The sequence below is a fragment of the Rissa tridactyla genome, chromosome 1 (assembly GCF_028500815.1).
Source record: "Rissa tridactyla isolate bRisTri1 chromosome 1, bRisTri1.patW.cur.20221130, whole genome shotgun sequence".
NCBI classification, from domain to species: Eukaryota; Metazoa; Chordata; class Aves; order Charadriiformes; family Laridae; genus Rissa; species Rissa tridactyla.
This window is the reverse complement of record NC_071466.1, coordinates 175,119,172-175,132,966: the sequence shown is the minus strand read 5'-3', so window position 1 is coordinate 175,132,966 and position 13,795 is coordinate 175,119,172. Positions and strand designations below refer to the sequence as shown.

Sequence of the window (13,795 nt, the reverse complement as noted above, 5' to 3'; positions counted from 1 at the left end):
TTTCAGACATCTCACTGTAGGATTGTATCGTGTTTTATAAGCGCTGTCCTGGAATTGTTACGATGTAATGCTAAAAACAAAGCCTAAATTGACATATGTTCCAAGTAAAAGAAAAAAGTCAGAACTACTGAATAAAATTTATTAATATTTACTTATGTCCCTCCAAAGCAGGGAGACGTTTGACAAAAATGAATAAAAAAATGACATACTCCATGCACCCTAAATCAAAGCGCATGAATACACGAGCATGGACATGAAAGACTTAGCTTTGATGAAAACACTGAGTTGTGTCACACACCATTCTCAAGCCTTTTCTTATTTCTTTCCATTTATTTCAGCAGATATAAAACTATACTTAGAAGAGGTACTAGGGAGCAAAGGGAAATGTTGCACCTGTAACCACGACAATTTCATTTCACTAAATGAGGTTTCACACTGGCAGTGAAACTATTATGTACTGTAAAACTCCAACACTGATTTTGGGTTCACACAACTTTTGTGATCACAGTATTGTTTGTAATTTCTTTTGCTAAGAAATGATGTAACGGTTCTTCAAATTCAATTTCGGTACTCCCGTAACTTTCTAATGGCGTGCTTGGGGAGCATCTCTACAGAAGATACGGCATCTGTGTTAAAGTGGATACATCCTAGTTCTCTTTTGAGCACTGAAACCATTTTAAATGGAAGTGGAAAGACTAACCGTTTTAGCTGGAGCAGCGAGATTTTCCATTTCTTCATGGGTGACCCAAACATTGCCTGAGGGCTATGGACAAGGCCCGCAGGGAGGCAGGTGGGATCCACATTAGGTAAGCAGTGGTAAAGAAGAAAGGCAGCACCACTGTAAGTTAACAGCGTATAGCATCACCATCAGCACAACCACGTTCTTGCCTCTACCGAGCTGCAACTAGAGACAACTTTAGACAACTTGGTTTGTGTCTTTCGTTACAGGATTCTGAACAGACGCGACGGAGTATTTCAACTAGAACTGATGGATGGGATCCGGCAGAGCACCGTGACAAAGGAAAGAATGATAATTAAAGCTGAATTTCATACACAAGTGGCAAACACAACCTTTAGCTCACAGCTCTGTCTGGAGGTAAGCCTCAGTTCTCAAAGATTTTCCAGCCTAAATATTCTGCACACATCACATGCTCATATTGTAATTTAAATAATGATTACTTCCCCCACGTTTCTGTAAATCAAAAATGTCAAGAGAATTCACTTGTAAAACTATTTTTCCTCAACCTATTGTTTTCAGGCAGGTTAGTACCAGGACAATGAGATGAGGCAGGGAGGGGGTGTGGAAGTCTGCTGTGCACATAAGGTGAGATGTGTCGTGTTTTCCTGAGAGCTGAAGTAAATTAACTCCTTTCCTGAGAGAGAGGGGAAGGCAGAAAGACTTGGGACTCAGAAAAGCACATTCCAGGGCAGGGCAGCTCTGTGCTGCCAGTTACTCAGGAAGAATTAAAAAAACAAGGCAAAGTGATTCCCGATGTTTCTAGCTTGAATGTACTGTTTTCTCATTTTGTGTCAGTGGCCTTATGCTTTGAAATATGCTCTTATGCTCTTAAAATCAAAATGAATTTTGTTTAGTAATTCAACATCATGTTGAGTCTATACTGCTTCACTTAGGTGAAATCCATTACGATTCATAGTATTACCATGGTTATGGCATATATAACTGTTCTGAGGGGAGAAGATAACAGATGGGGAGCTATAATATTTAAAGAACCTTAGCAATGAGAAGATAAAAGGCCAGTCAATAGGAACATTAGAGTCCTGTTGCCCAGTTGCTTATATAGCTCAGTGGATCTGGTACCCCTCAAAGGTATCTCAACTCTACTCCATGAATTCCATCAAGAAAAAAGATAAAACATTACACAATATAATTATTATTATTAAAATTATTATTATCTTACTATTAGTAGTCTGAGCTGCATTACTTGCGTAGTAGTCATTGTCCTTCACTTCTATACCATGTTTCCAATCTGATCAAGCCTCTTTTTGCCTCTTTTTTTTTTTTTTTTTTTTTTGTTACAGTCTCTGGTGCCTCTTTCATAGCCATCGCCATCAGCCTCTCAGCATCAAAATCCCCTTTTGTTATCTTGTTTCTGTTTCTCCTCATCATTTTGGCCTGGGTTTCTGCATTTTTCATTAGAAGGTGCTTTTTATATATAGCACATACGTTCTTAATCTCCGCTAATGTACTTTCTTGCTCTTTTTGATATATTCCCCTTTCCTTTCAGACCTCTACCTCAGTGTTTCTTCTTTACTTGCTTTCTTCCTGTTTGTTGCCACTGTCTCTCTCTTCCTCACTGAACGCCCGTGCTCCACTGCTCCCTTCACACCTCCAATCACTCCTTCTCTTAAAAGCGTGAAGAACCTAAAGTCGTCTGACTCAGATCAGGTAACATTTGAAAGGATGCAAAAAAAATGGGAACAAGATTCAAAAGGGCTGTGTTCCTACATAACCTCTCCCCACTCCTGCCTTGCCCCCCACCCGCAAGAAGAAAAAAAAAAAAGAAAGAGAGAGAGAAACAAACAAACAAAGAGAAACACAATCTGATTTGGTTGAAATAGATGACTTGAAGGAAGAGAAAGGCAAAAATACAGGCAAAATTACAAATAAGAGGCTCAATACTGATTATTTAGACAACATCAAGATTAATCAAAAGCATGACTTAAAAAAAAAAAAGAATATCTGCTAAAGGAAAAATATCAGTGATCTACAATCAAGCAAGTGATAAACAGATCCTTCTAAGTCTCTATAGGACCGTTCCCACCGATTGTGAAGTGTGTGTTACCATAGAGCCACTCTCCTACGGCAAAAGACTTTCTGCAGAGTCCTGCAGGGTGAGGTAGGAAAGAAAAAGTGAGCTGAAGAGGACTCACTGTTCTGGATGTTGGAGGTGCTGATGGGCTTGTCAGTGATACCATCTCCTGGATTGCTAATCGGAGCTTTAAGCGATGAAGAGGATTGCTGATTCCGATTTCTCTTTGAATCTCAGTATCGGACAAAGCAGACATAATAGCTCCGCTCTTCACGTTGGCACGGCAGGCAGCAACGTACCAGGCTGGCATGCCCAGCCAGAGCTGTTGAGAGAAAGGACACGTTCATCCAAAGCATTGCTTCATTTCTCAAACAAAATTAATCAATCTGAATAAGCATGGTAATACACGCAAATGAGTATGTCTATCACAGTCTTTAATAAAACATAATTGTTTTAGAACCTTTGAAATTGCCATGGCTTCATGCGAATTCTTTTCGTTGCTTTTATTGTAACCAGAACTTTAAAGCAAGGGATGCTTTGAATTATTTTTAGAGCTATGTGCCTCCATCACCTGGGCTACTCCTTTCCCAAGCCTTTAATGAGCAAGTGGTGGCAGAAGTCAGTGTTACTTCCTATTTGATAGTCTTACCATACACAGAAAACAATCTAAGAGGAACTGATTATTCTTTTCATTTTTGTACTAAAATGGCTTTCTCTCTCTTTGCGTATCAGTCCCCATGGTGTACTCACAGGGCACAATCTTACACTTCTCAGCTTTTATTTTCTTGGTAGAAATAAACCAAGCAGAGTGCAGATAACCAACCTGTGAGGACTGACAATTTGGGAACAGTCTGGTAGGGTGTCATATCCCAGCTAGAAATACAGGTTAGAAGTCGCAGCAAAATGTAAGCACAACTACATTACCTTGTGCATTTAGAAGATGTGTACTTGCCACTTCACACGTTTGCTCTCCTTAGGTTAGTTTTAATAGCTTAGGTCAGCAACAGCCCCTTGCTTCACCACTTTTTTCTTGTAAGAGCTGCTCTCCATTTCTAGCAGTCTTTCCTGGGACCTACCGAGTATGAATTCTTCTAGGTTTTCTCAGCGTTCTCATTTTGTGCTGCCTCGTTAATGTGATTGTCGGTGTCTACAGATCTTTACTCCCAAAGGACATAAATCCATAGCAGGGATACATACATGTGGGAAGTTATTGTCACAGTGTGAAATACATTACGCTATAGAGAAAAGCGTGAGAAGGACATAAGCAGTGAATGCCATAATCACTGAGATTTTGGGGATAACACAATGGAAAACAAGGACATACCTCGCTAGGTGCTTAACTGCAGGAGACTGCTAGGCTCTGTGAAACCTGAGAGAAGAAGATGCTTCTCTCTGGAGAACAGCCCCTCCCTGCCCTCTCTCCTCACCATTTTCCAGATCACTATTGCATGTGGGTTGGTGCTGTGAATTACCTTTTTTAGCACATAACTCTCCCCACTGGGATGAGGAAGCATAATGTATTACAAAAGATTGCCACTGGGCAAAACAGCTAATATTCTAGATTTTGTGACACTGAGTGTCAAAGTGCATAAAGCACCCTTCACTACTTAACCTTCAATGTATCTGAGCGTATCTCTGTATACATAAAATTTATATACACGTTTATACGGCTACCTAATTTTGTTAAGTATAGATCTGTTGCATTTCTCTGTACTGCTGTATAGTATTCCTCCAAATATAAATGATCAAAAAGCACTTTTCAAACATACTGATTAGTTACTAATGGCTTACAGTAGCATCTTATTCTACTCTACTCTGAAATAGAAACCTGTCCATCAGCAGATAATGCAGTGATAGTATGTGATAGTAGACATTCTATGCTACATTTTCAGATTTTTTTATTAATTCTGGGTAGATGGCAATTATCGACTGTGTTTGAATTTCAGTGGGGCAGAGCATTTGTTACTGTAAGTGAAGTCATCGAGAACTCTATCTCTCTGTGCATCTTGAATATCTCTCTGTGCATCAGAATTAGCTGATTTCATGATTTTAATTTTTTCTCTTAATAATGACTTACTAAAAGAGGACATAATCCCAAAGAAATTATTAAAAATATGCCATCAGTAAATTCACCGTCAAATCTGGAAAGCAGAGGCAAACTGAAAGGATTTTTATTTAATTTCTCCCAGCACAGGGAAGTACTGTGTAGTTGTTAATGAGTCTATACCTTATCTGGGATATATTTACTTAAAAGACAGCTGTTAGATCACTTTTATGTCACAGAGAAAACAGATCTGAATGTTAGATTCCAAAAGAGCTGATGGGACGAGCCACTGCGCCCCATCCAATGCTAGTCTGAACCTTACAAATACGATCTAATTCCACCTAACTGTAATGAAATACAAATTTCCATGAAAGTCAAAAAATTAAAAAAAAACCCAACTATGAAAAGTACATGCAGCTGTACTTAAAGGGCCATGAGGAAACTATGCATAGCTTTAAAATGCACTTAATATTCTCATTAAATTTGACATTAATTTTTTTCATACATGCGCTTGAAAAGCAGGAAAGTGTAAATACTGGGAGTTATTCGCCCTGCAGAAATAGATTCAAATGTTTGCTGCTCCTTAGGTAAATTAGTTCTTTAACAAATTCGGTAAATTAGTTCTTTAACAAACAGCTGTCTCTACCAGAAAATGCAGTCAGATAAAAATAGTCTCGAAAAAGAGGGCACAGTAATTGTTCTAGGCAGCGAACCCAGGTATTGAGATTGATATACTGTTCCAGAATTAGTTAAGAAAACCCAAAGTTCTTAAAATATATCTCAACTATGTCTGTGCTACATACAAATGACCATCATAAATTCTAAGGCTGAAAAGTTAAGCCCTGAAAAGTTTGGAAATGTCACAATTGCGATCACATACATTTCTTTAGTTTGGGCCTTTGTCTCCTTTAATATTAATTTCATTTTTTAGTCCAAGGGTCACATATTATATTTTCCCCAGGAAAGAATGAAACTCACACAATGACCATCTGCTGATTGAATGCGCTGATGCTCACTGAATAAATTGAGTACTTCTGCTCTCATATCTTTTTATCATCAGTATTCAACCTGCATTGAATACTGCAACATGAACTTCCTCATGGGCTTTCCTGTGCTACTCTCATCGTATTTCCCCAGAAGTTCATAGACCTCAGCTTCTCTTTACAGCCCCTCTCTAAGACAGTGGGAAGCATATCCTATTTTGCAGCTAAGAATCAAGGCAAAAAAGATTAAGGCTTAACTTGACAGAAATGTCTTCAAATTTTGGATCACCCTGGAGGACATCAAGGGCAGATTTTCTCAGTATTCAGAAATGTATAGACCTTTGTATGTTCACCTTTCCAGCAAATCAGCTTTGAGTGTAATATTGAGTATTTCTGACACAAATCTGGTTACAGAACTGTCAAAGTCATATGAAAAAGTCAGGTAGTGGCCAAATTAATGAATGTTCCACATTTTTTTCCACATTTTTTCCTTCTTTTTTTGGAAGGAAGATATCATCTTCCATGACCTATTTTCCAAGGTCATGCGCAAATGCCCAAACTGCCTTTCTGCAGTTTTTGTTTCATCTTTTTCGTTAGGTACCTTTAGTAATTCCAACATGAAGCAGAAATTTTGTAGACATTATCTGCTTTCATTCCTCATCCTTCATTTCTTCCCTGAACATATTCCTGTTGGGGGAATGTGTTTTGTGTGCTTTGGAGGGGGACCTTTTTTTTTAATTGAAGGGAAAAAACTCTAAAAATTCTATCTGATGATCAATGGATGATACCCAGAGTAGACATGAGAATAGGTGGGAATACACAGAGATATTTGGTATAGACAAGGAATAGGCACCTGTTCCTTGAGCCAACAAAGAGCTTGTATCTCCACTGAACTGATAGCTGCCATGTAAAAGTGACAGTGTATTTGTACAAGAACATCCTTAATTTCTGCCTTCTCCTCCTCTCAGCATCTGAGTATTTTTTGAATAGTTCCTTCACCCAAAGCATTCATTGGCTTTTGTCAAAATTCATGGACAGTTTCGCTGATTGTTTCTCTGGATGGGTTCCAAAACCCATTCATTTAGGCTCTCCAGATAAAGAGCTCTCTACGATTGGATTTCAGAGATGAAGGCACTGGCTATCAAATCAGAGAGATTTCAACCTGGATCTCCCACATCCTGGGTGAAAGTGCCAAGAGGAATACCTCTTTTTTCTGTTCGGAGTGATATCTAGGTAAATCAGCCCTTTCCATTATATTTTAAAAAGACAGAAAGTTACAAATTCCTTAAATTTCTTACAACTCCTGAAGACAGAGCTTCTGTTTTAACCTCAAATGAAATTTCACAGCTAATATCTTTTTTCCCCTCAGCACATCATCGTACATAAACTGTGGAGTTCCTAGATATTTAGAGACTGAGAAATTATAAGATTTCAAAAATCTGGGGGGTTAGTGCATTTGATAAGCCATTTTTCCTGTCCTCATTCTCCTGTGTAATCCTGTCGTACTTTTTTTTTAGCTCTAGTCTCTGATTTACACCATCCAGTGTAAAAATCTGCTTAGTGCTCATGGTACAGTGCACAGGGGAGAGGAGACTTCAACAATCCCTTTTAGAATTTGTAAGGATGAGCACACAGAAGCAGCCTACAAATGTGACTCCTCACGTTTCCAAGTTATAGCCAACCCTTACCTCCAGCCAGGCAACCACCGTTGGCCCATCCCACTGTGCAAAAGGCAAACCCTTTCTTCGAGCTTCTTCCAGAAGTTCATGTCTAAAAATGGATCAAAAATTGTTAAATACGCAGAGGTGTATGTAAGGACAACATAAATGCATGTGTGCCTTTTTGTTCAGCATAACAACAGTGAAGCACAATGACAGGAATAGAAAATTCATAGAAAACACCAGTGAACAATACAGCTCCTTCCCATTTTTGAACGTAGTCCTCAATCTATTCTTGTCTCTTTTTTTTCCTTGGTGCATTTTGACATCCCTTTAAACACCTAACATACCAAAGGTGAGGTTTACTGATGTATACATTTTTATAATTATGGAATTGATGTGGTTTCTCAATTTTATACGTATACATGGATACCTTTCTATTGAGTTGATCAGGCACCAATCCAACTCCTGTATCTGCAGCTTCTCTGGACTGCAATGAGTGTGTTATGTAAAACATCATTCTTAAAGCTTAAAATATAATTTTAATACAGCAGTATTAAATATTTGATAAAGTTATGTATAGGCCAGTCAGCTAGACTAACAGGAAAATGCTTTAGATTAAACCTGTTCAACCATTTGACCAGACATTTGTATTCCTAGAGCAGGAATAAAGTCCTCGCTGTGGTGGTGGCATAGAAAAAGAAGTCCTTCAAAAGTCTTTTTTTTGTAGTTTGTATTTAATAACATATTTTCAGCTGCCCCCTACTGAGGGAAACACAGAAGAATGCTTTCAGCAACAAGCTGTAGTGAAAAACAAATTAGACAGGGACTATGCTAATGTAGTATTAAAATTTGCTTACATTCCCAGATAACAAGGAAATCTTGGAATTATAGCTTCAATTTTGCACTGTCCTCCTTTATTACTACAGCCGTTGTGGTTCAGTTATCCCTTGGCAATTCTTCACTGCCTTAGCAGCCTTTCAAATATATGTACTACAAAATCACCGCAGATAAAAGCGATGGGGTGATCTCGCTTGTAAGGAACACTCCTTTTGGGATTTTTGCACTGCCGACGGGCCAGACGGAGAGAATTTGGCTTTAGTAGAAAATGGAACTCAAATACGCAATTTTGCATACGTGTTTAAATCCCTGGCTCTGAATATTAATGGAAAGACAGCTGCTTTACTTTTTATGTTTGTGCTGTAGTAATATGTAACACTACAAATACTTGACAGCGTTACTGAAGTTTATCTAGCTTCTCCTCCCACACTTCCTTTGCAACATACCTTATCCTTTGTCACTCAGATGTCCAAAGACATTGTAGAGCTACCCTTGCTTTCTATGAAAGCAAAATCCTCAGTAAAATGAGAAGGAGTTGCTCCCTGGGTACACAAATGTTACCTTCAGTAGCTGGTGGAGGTGCAGGAATCCCACATTCCCAGGGAGACAAGGAGTGAAGGCCAACAGACACATACACGCTTGGCTGCTTGGGAAGCAAAATTAAGGCATGGCTAGACACAGCCACCTCCCAGCTACCTGTGGATAAGGTATGTAGTTTCACGGGATGCCTGTGAAGCTACAGCAGTGCTGTACCTCCCCTCAGGTGCACGGCTCCTGCTGCCACCAGGGCTGCAAGCTGGCACGGCTGTCCTCAGGTCAGTGATGGCCCTTCCTTGTCTGGCCAGGTCTGGTGTCCCATGGCAGAGAATGGACCCCACAAAACCCTACACACCTTGCTCCGAACTAAACCCCAAAATTCTATTTTTTGACTGAGAGATATTCTTTAGTTGGCAGTCTAAGAAAACTCTTGGGTTTTTTGATAGGAGCTAGTACTATAGAAAAAAACTCGGCTCTTTCCAAATAAATTAAAGGAGTCATGTAGGAAAAAAAACATGTATAATTTTTTATCAATAATGCTATTCATCAGAAAAATTAATCTGGTGATCTGCCTATTTTGGAATATAATCTGAATATTTTAGAACAGCCTGAATGCACTGTTGTTCTTGTTGGATAGTCACTGGCTTCCTGAAAACAGAAGGTCCCCAAAGCCAAATATCGACGACTGCAGTTCCATTTTGTTTACAAAAAGAGACAACTGATCACAGAAGGAAGAAGAGCCGAATACCCTAAAGCTCATCACTCCCTCTTCCTTTCATTACGAAGACAGGGTTTGGGGATTGTGAATAGCATTATACAGTTTCTCTAATTCAGAAGATGCTTTGCAGGGGAACACGAGGATTTTCTCCTCCTAAGACTTTGTCAGAAGAGTACTACACATTATAATGTGTCCTCTTTGCATTGGTAAGGAGGTAGGGAATTAAAAATGTAGTTATTTCCCTGCTTCTTTAGTTTTTTTGCAACATATGAAAACAAGCTGATAAGGAAGAATTGACATTAATTAGGCATTACTATAAATGCTATTATTTTGCAGGTAAGATTTTAAACCTTACTACCACTGGAATGAATTCCAAATTAAAGCTGTATTTTTAAAGATAACATTATTATTGAATAAAAATCTCTTCCTGGAGATGTTACAGGAGTAACTGCAATATGCTATTTAAAATATATCATTACCCTGAGCCTGGTTTTGCAAAGTCGGTAAATGCTGACTAAATCAACTGTTTAGATTTCATTCAAAATTTGAGAGATGCTTGTATTTGTCTGTTTTACAGAGAGTGTCTCATAAGTGGGCTGTCTTCAGTCTTTTATCAGAGACAGCACGTCACGTCAAGTTGTATTGTGGAGCTGTGTGTCAGGGAAGCAGGGCTCCGTCCCTAGCACTGACTTATGATGTTTAATTCTCCCCAGAATTACTTCCTAAGGATAATGTTACACTGGGCCATTTTCTTTAGCACCATTCTTCTGAGGGCCCAAACAACCGCCCAAACCAACCTACCAAGCTGAGAGCACAACCGTCTCGTACCAGGGGGACTACGAATGTTGCAATATCCCTCTGGACAGCAGAGGTACATGGGAGGAAAAGGAAGGGGGAAATGATAACAGCAAAACTATGTTATTATCCTGCAAATTTTCTATTTCAGATATATCCTTCCCTTGCAACGGGAAAATTCTAGCTCTGTATCAGCAGCCCTCACCAACGCAGTGCATAAAACTGAAAGAAATTTATCGAAAATAAGAATAATCTTTAAATAGACTTTGTGTGGGAAGTTAACAAGATCTTGATTTAAAGTGTGTCATTCAGTGACATTCAATTTTCTTTACGAAGACGAGGCTCCCTGCCATGAAGCAAACCAAAACCAGCAGCTTAGCATTTCTGATACACAGAATGCAGACACTCTGTGTAGCACACAAAGTCCAGATACTGTCTTAATGAAACTTGAAGAATGTTTCAACACAGATCTTCATATTTCTGCAAATAATAACATTTGCTCTGATAGTTCTAGTAGGGTTCACGTGAAAAGTCCTCAGGGACATTATATTGTGCATATTATAATGTCTCTTAGTTAAAATGTAATCATAATCGTGAGATAAAGTGAAAAGGAGGCATGGTGGAATCAAGAGCCAAATCACATTAGTTAAATACAAGCAGAATCTATTAAAAATGTTGGCTAACGGGGAATTTAGATCCTATGAAATGGCCTTTACTCATAGACATTTGCTCAAAATGATAATAGACAAAAGTGTTTAACCTATCAGACCCTCTAATTATTATTAGTGACACTATCATGATTATTATTATCATGAATACTAAAATGTTTAGTTTATGACAAACTATTATACATGATTGGTTTCTAGATAGGAATAGACAGAAACGATACACCAAATACGATACATTCATCTGAGTAATCCTATGATTTCAAGTTAAGATTAAACACATCTGCCTCTCAAATGCTAACATATCCACATTCAAAGACTCCAACATTCAGGAAAGAGGATTTCTAATTAATTAATCTGGATTTGGATTTTATCTTTTCTGTTGTTGTTTGCTAAATATTTAAGAGAGGCTAGAATCCTGTGGCTAAGGTCATTGCATGAAGAAAATAAAGTAGTTGAATTTGTATAAATCAAGAATGATATTAAATGTCAAATAAGAAAGTAACAAATTACATTTTATCTATCCATTTCCTGCAAGACTATAAATGTTTTAAAGTAGGAAGTAGGAAAAAAACAACAAAAGAGACTCAGACTTGATATTGCCATATAATGTTGGTTTAATTTAATCTGAAAGGATCCACCCGATTTAAAGACTGCACTAGTTAAAAACTGGGTCAGATCTTGTTTCAACTTTGGCACTTACGTGACCGGGCTTTTAAATAATTTGAAATCCTTATTCTTTCTCCTTTTTGATATTTGATATAATAGTCAGACTGAGAACAATAGGCAAAATTAAATTTCCTTTTTTTTACAAAATATTTTGTATCCATCTTTAAGGAGTTTTCTGGAAAAATGACTGAAATACAGAAATCAAGATGTAACTAATAAATTAGAGTTTCTAAATCTATAAAACAAGGAACTATAAATTTAACACCATCCCAGATAAAACAGATTAGCAAAGCAGACTTAACAATGCCGTAATTATTCTATATAGGTGTTCATTTTAAGTGTATAAAAAATGAAGGGCAGCATTCTTTCTTCTGAAGACATATATTAAACTAAGTGAAGCATGGTCAGGAACGCTTAATACAGACCCTGGCAAATTAGAGCTGCTGAAGCCTACTATTAAAAAAATAATAAACCACCTGTGAAATAAACAGACTTGCATAATACACACCCTTGCAATCTTGTATGTACTGTACTACATTAGAGACCCCCAGAGTTCCCAGGTTGATTACATGTTATCAAATCTATTTTCATAAAGCCGTTTAATAATCACATATCCTAAATTAATGTGGTAACCCCTGTTCTCTTTGATGTTTTTTATCCCTATACCTTCACAAACTTATAGGTCATAAGTGCTTTGAAGAGATGAAATTTTCTCCCTAATTTCCAAAAATTATTCAAGAAAAAATAACATTTGTATGATAGATCAAAGGAGATGAAGATTTTAAACATGATATCAGGTTAACACTTAAAAAAAAAAAAACCAAGAGCAAACATATAAAAATGACCTGGTGAAAAAGAAAACAGTAAAATTATATGCACAAATAAAATACTATTGTACTACTGCACAGCATGAGGGCTCAAACAGAAAAAAATAATTGTGTACTCTGGATTACTAGAGTATTTATGAGTCTGCTCTGTGATTTCATTAAACAGAATTTATGCCTTAACAGTTTTTGTTAATCTAGGCCTTCACTCTCACCTTTTTTTTCACTGACTTAAACTTTCAAACGTTTTTGATATTCCAGGCTTTAGACCTCCCAAATATTTAAAAAAAGTGACAGCGGTTATTCCCAAGTAGCTAATCCATTATGTTAAACCCTGCAGGAGCAAGTCCTGACCTTAATTTGTGTATTCTGTTAAGGTTTACCATTATTTTGAATCCTTTGAAAGTTTTCATTTGGGTCAGTTTTGTGCATGGATTTGTTACATAAGGTTCACAGAAAAACAAAAAGAAATAAGAATAAAACATAGAAAATAAACATGGTGCTGAAAATGAATATGTTCAGCAGCCATGGTGTTTTAACTTACCCAGATATGCTTTTCATGAGATGGAGAGAGATGAATGGAAAAAAAAGCACATAAATGTTAATGAACATATAGTAGTCCATAAAGAAAAATAAATCATATGATAGATAAAATAATACCACCATTACAACTACAGAAATCTTTCTAACTGTTTTTTGAATGCTTTAAAGAAGTTAAATGTTCTTGTGAAGAACAGATGCATCTTTCAAAATGAGATTTTCATTAAACTGATGTTGGCTATTTATTAGGTACCACTCAGCACAGCACACCTACCATGTACAGTACATATTTGTGCCAAAGATTTGTAAACACAGTGAATGTGAAACAGATTTTCAAATCAAAGCATTTGCCCAGATTTGAATAATTTCATAATGATTTTTGTGTAACACCAAAAATCCTGAAAATCACGAACCTGTGGATTTAAGCAAATTATTACAAAGACAAAGTAAAATTTAGTGGACTACAAACCAAGGTTTACTTTTCTATGTGCACTTTACTAATATTTTAGCAAAATATCTTACAGTAATAGTGAATGACCTAGACTTGGGGGTTTGTGGCAGCTTTTTTTTTTGAGTATGCAGATTTCGTGCACAGAGGTGACTAACGTTTCTAATGGTTATTCAAGTTGTGTAATATTTTAATTTGAGCAGCCATACTAATACTAGATTAGCAGTAATTCTGGTATGAGGGATTTGCCCTCTAGGTAACCTGTTCTTGCCAATATAATTGGTAACAGTATCTGTAGAAGAA

The 13,795-nt window shown here is 37.3% G+C and overlaps 1 protein-coding gene across 1 annotated transcript in view; it reads right to left on the bottom strand.

Annotated features, from left to right (window-relative positions):
• The window catches only part of PPFIA2 (PTPRF interacting protein alpha 2), a 343,185-nt gene that overhangs the window by 12,673 nt on the left and 316,717 nt on the right, over nt 1–13,795 (bottom strand). Inside the window, exons 22-24 of the mRNA XM_054207175.1 lie at nt 7,487–7,568; nt 2,893–3,093; nt 701–763 (exon numbers count right to left, since the gene is read on the bottom strand). Of these exons, the coding sequence (XP_054063150.1) occupies nt 701–763; nt 2,893–3,093; nt 7,487–7,568 (346 nt within the window). The remainder of the gene's footprint in view (nt 1–700; nt 764–2,892; nt 3,094–7,486; nt 7,569–13,795) is intronic.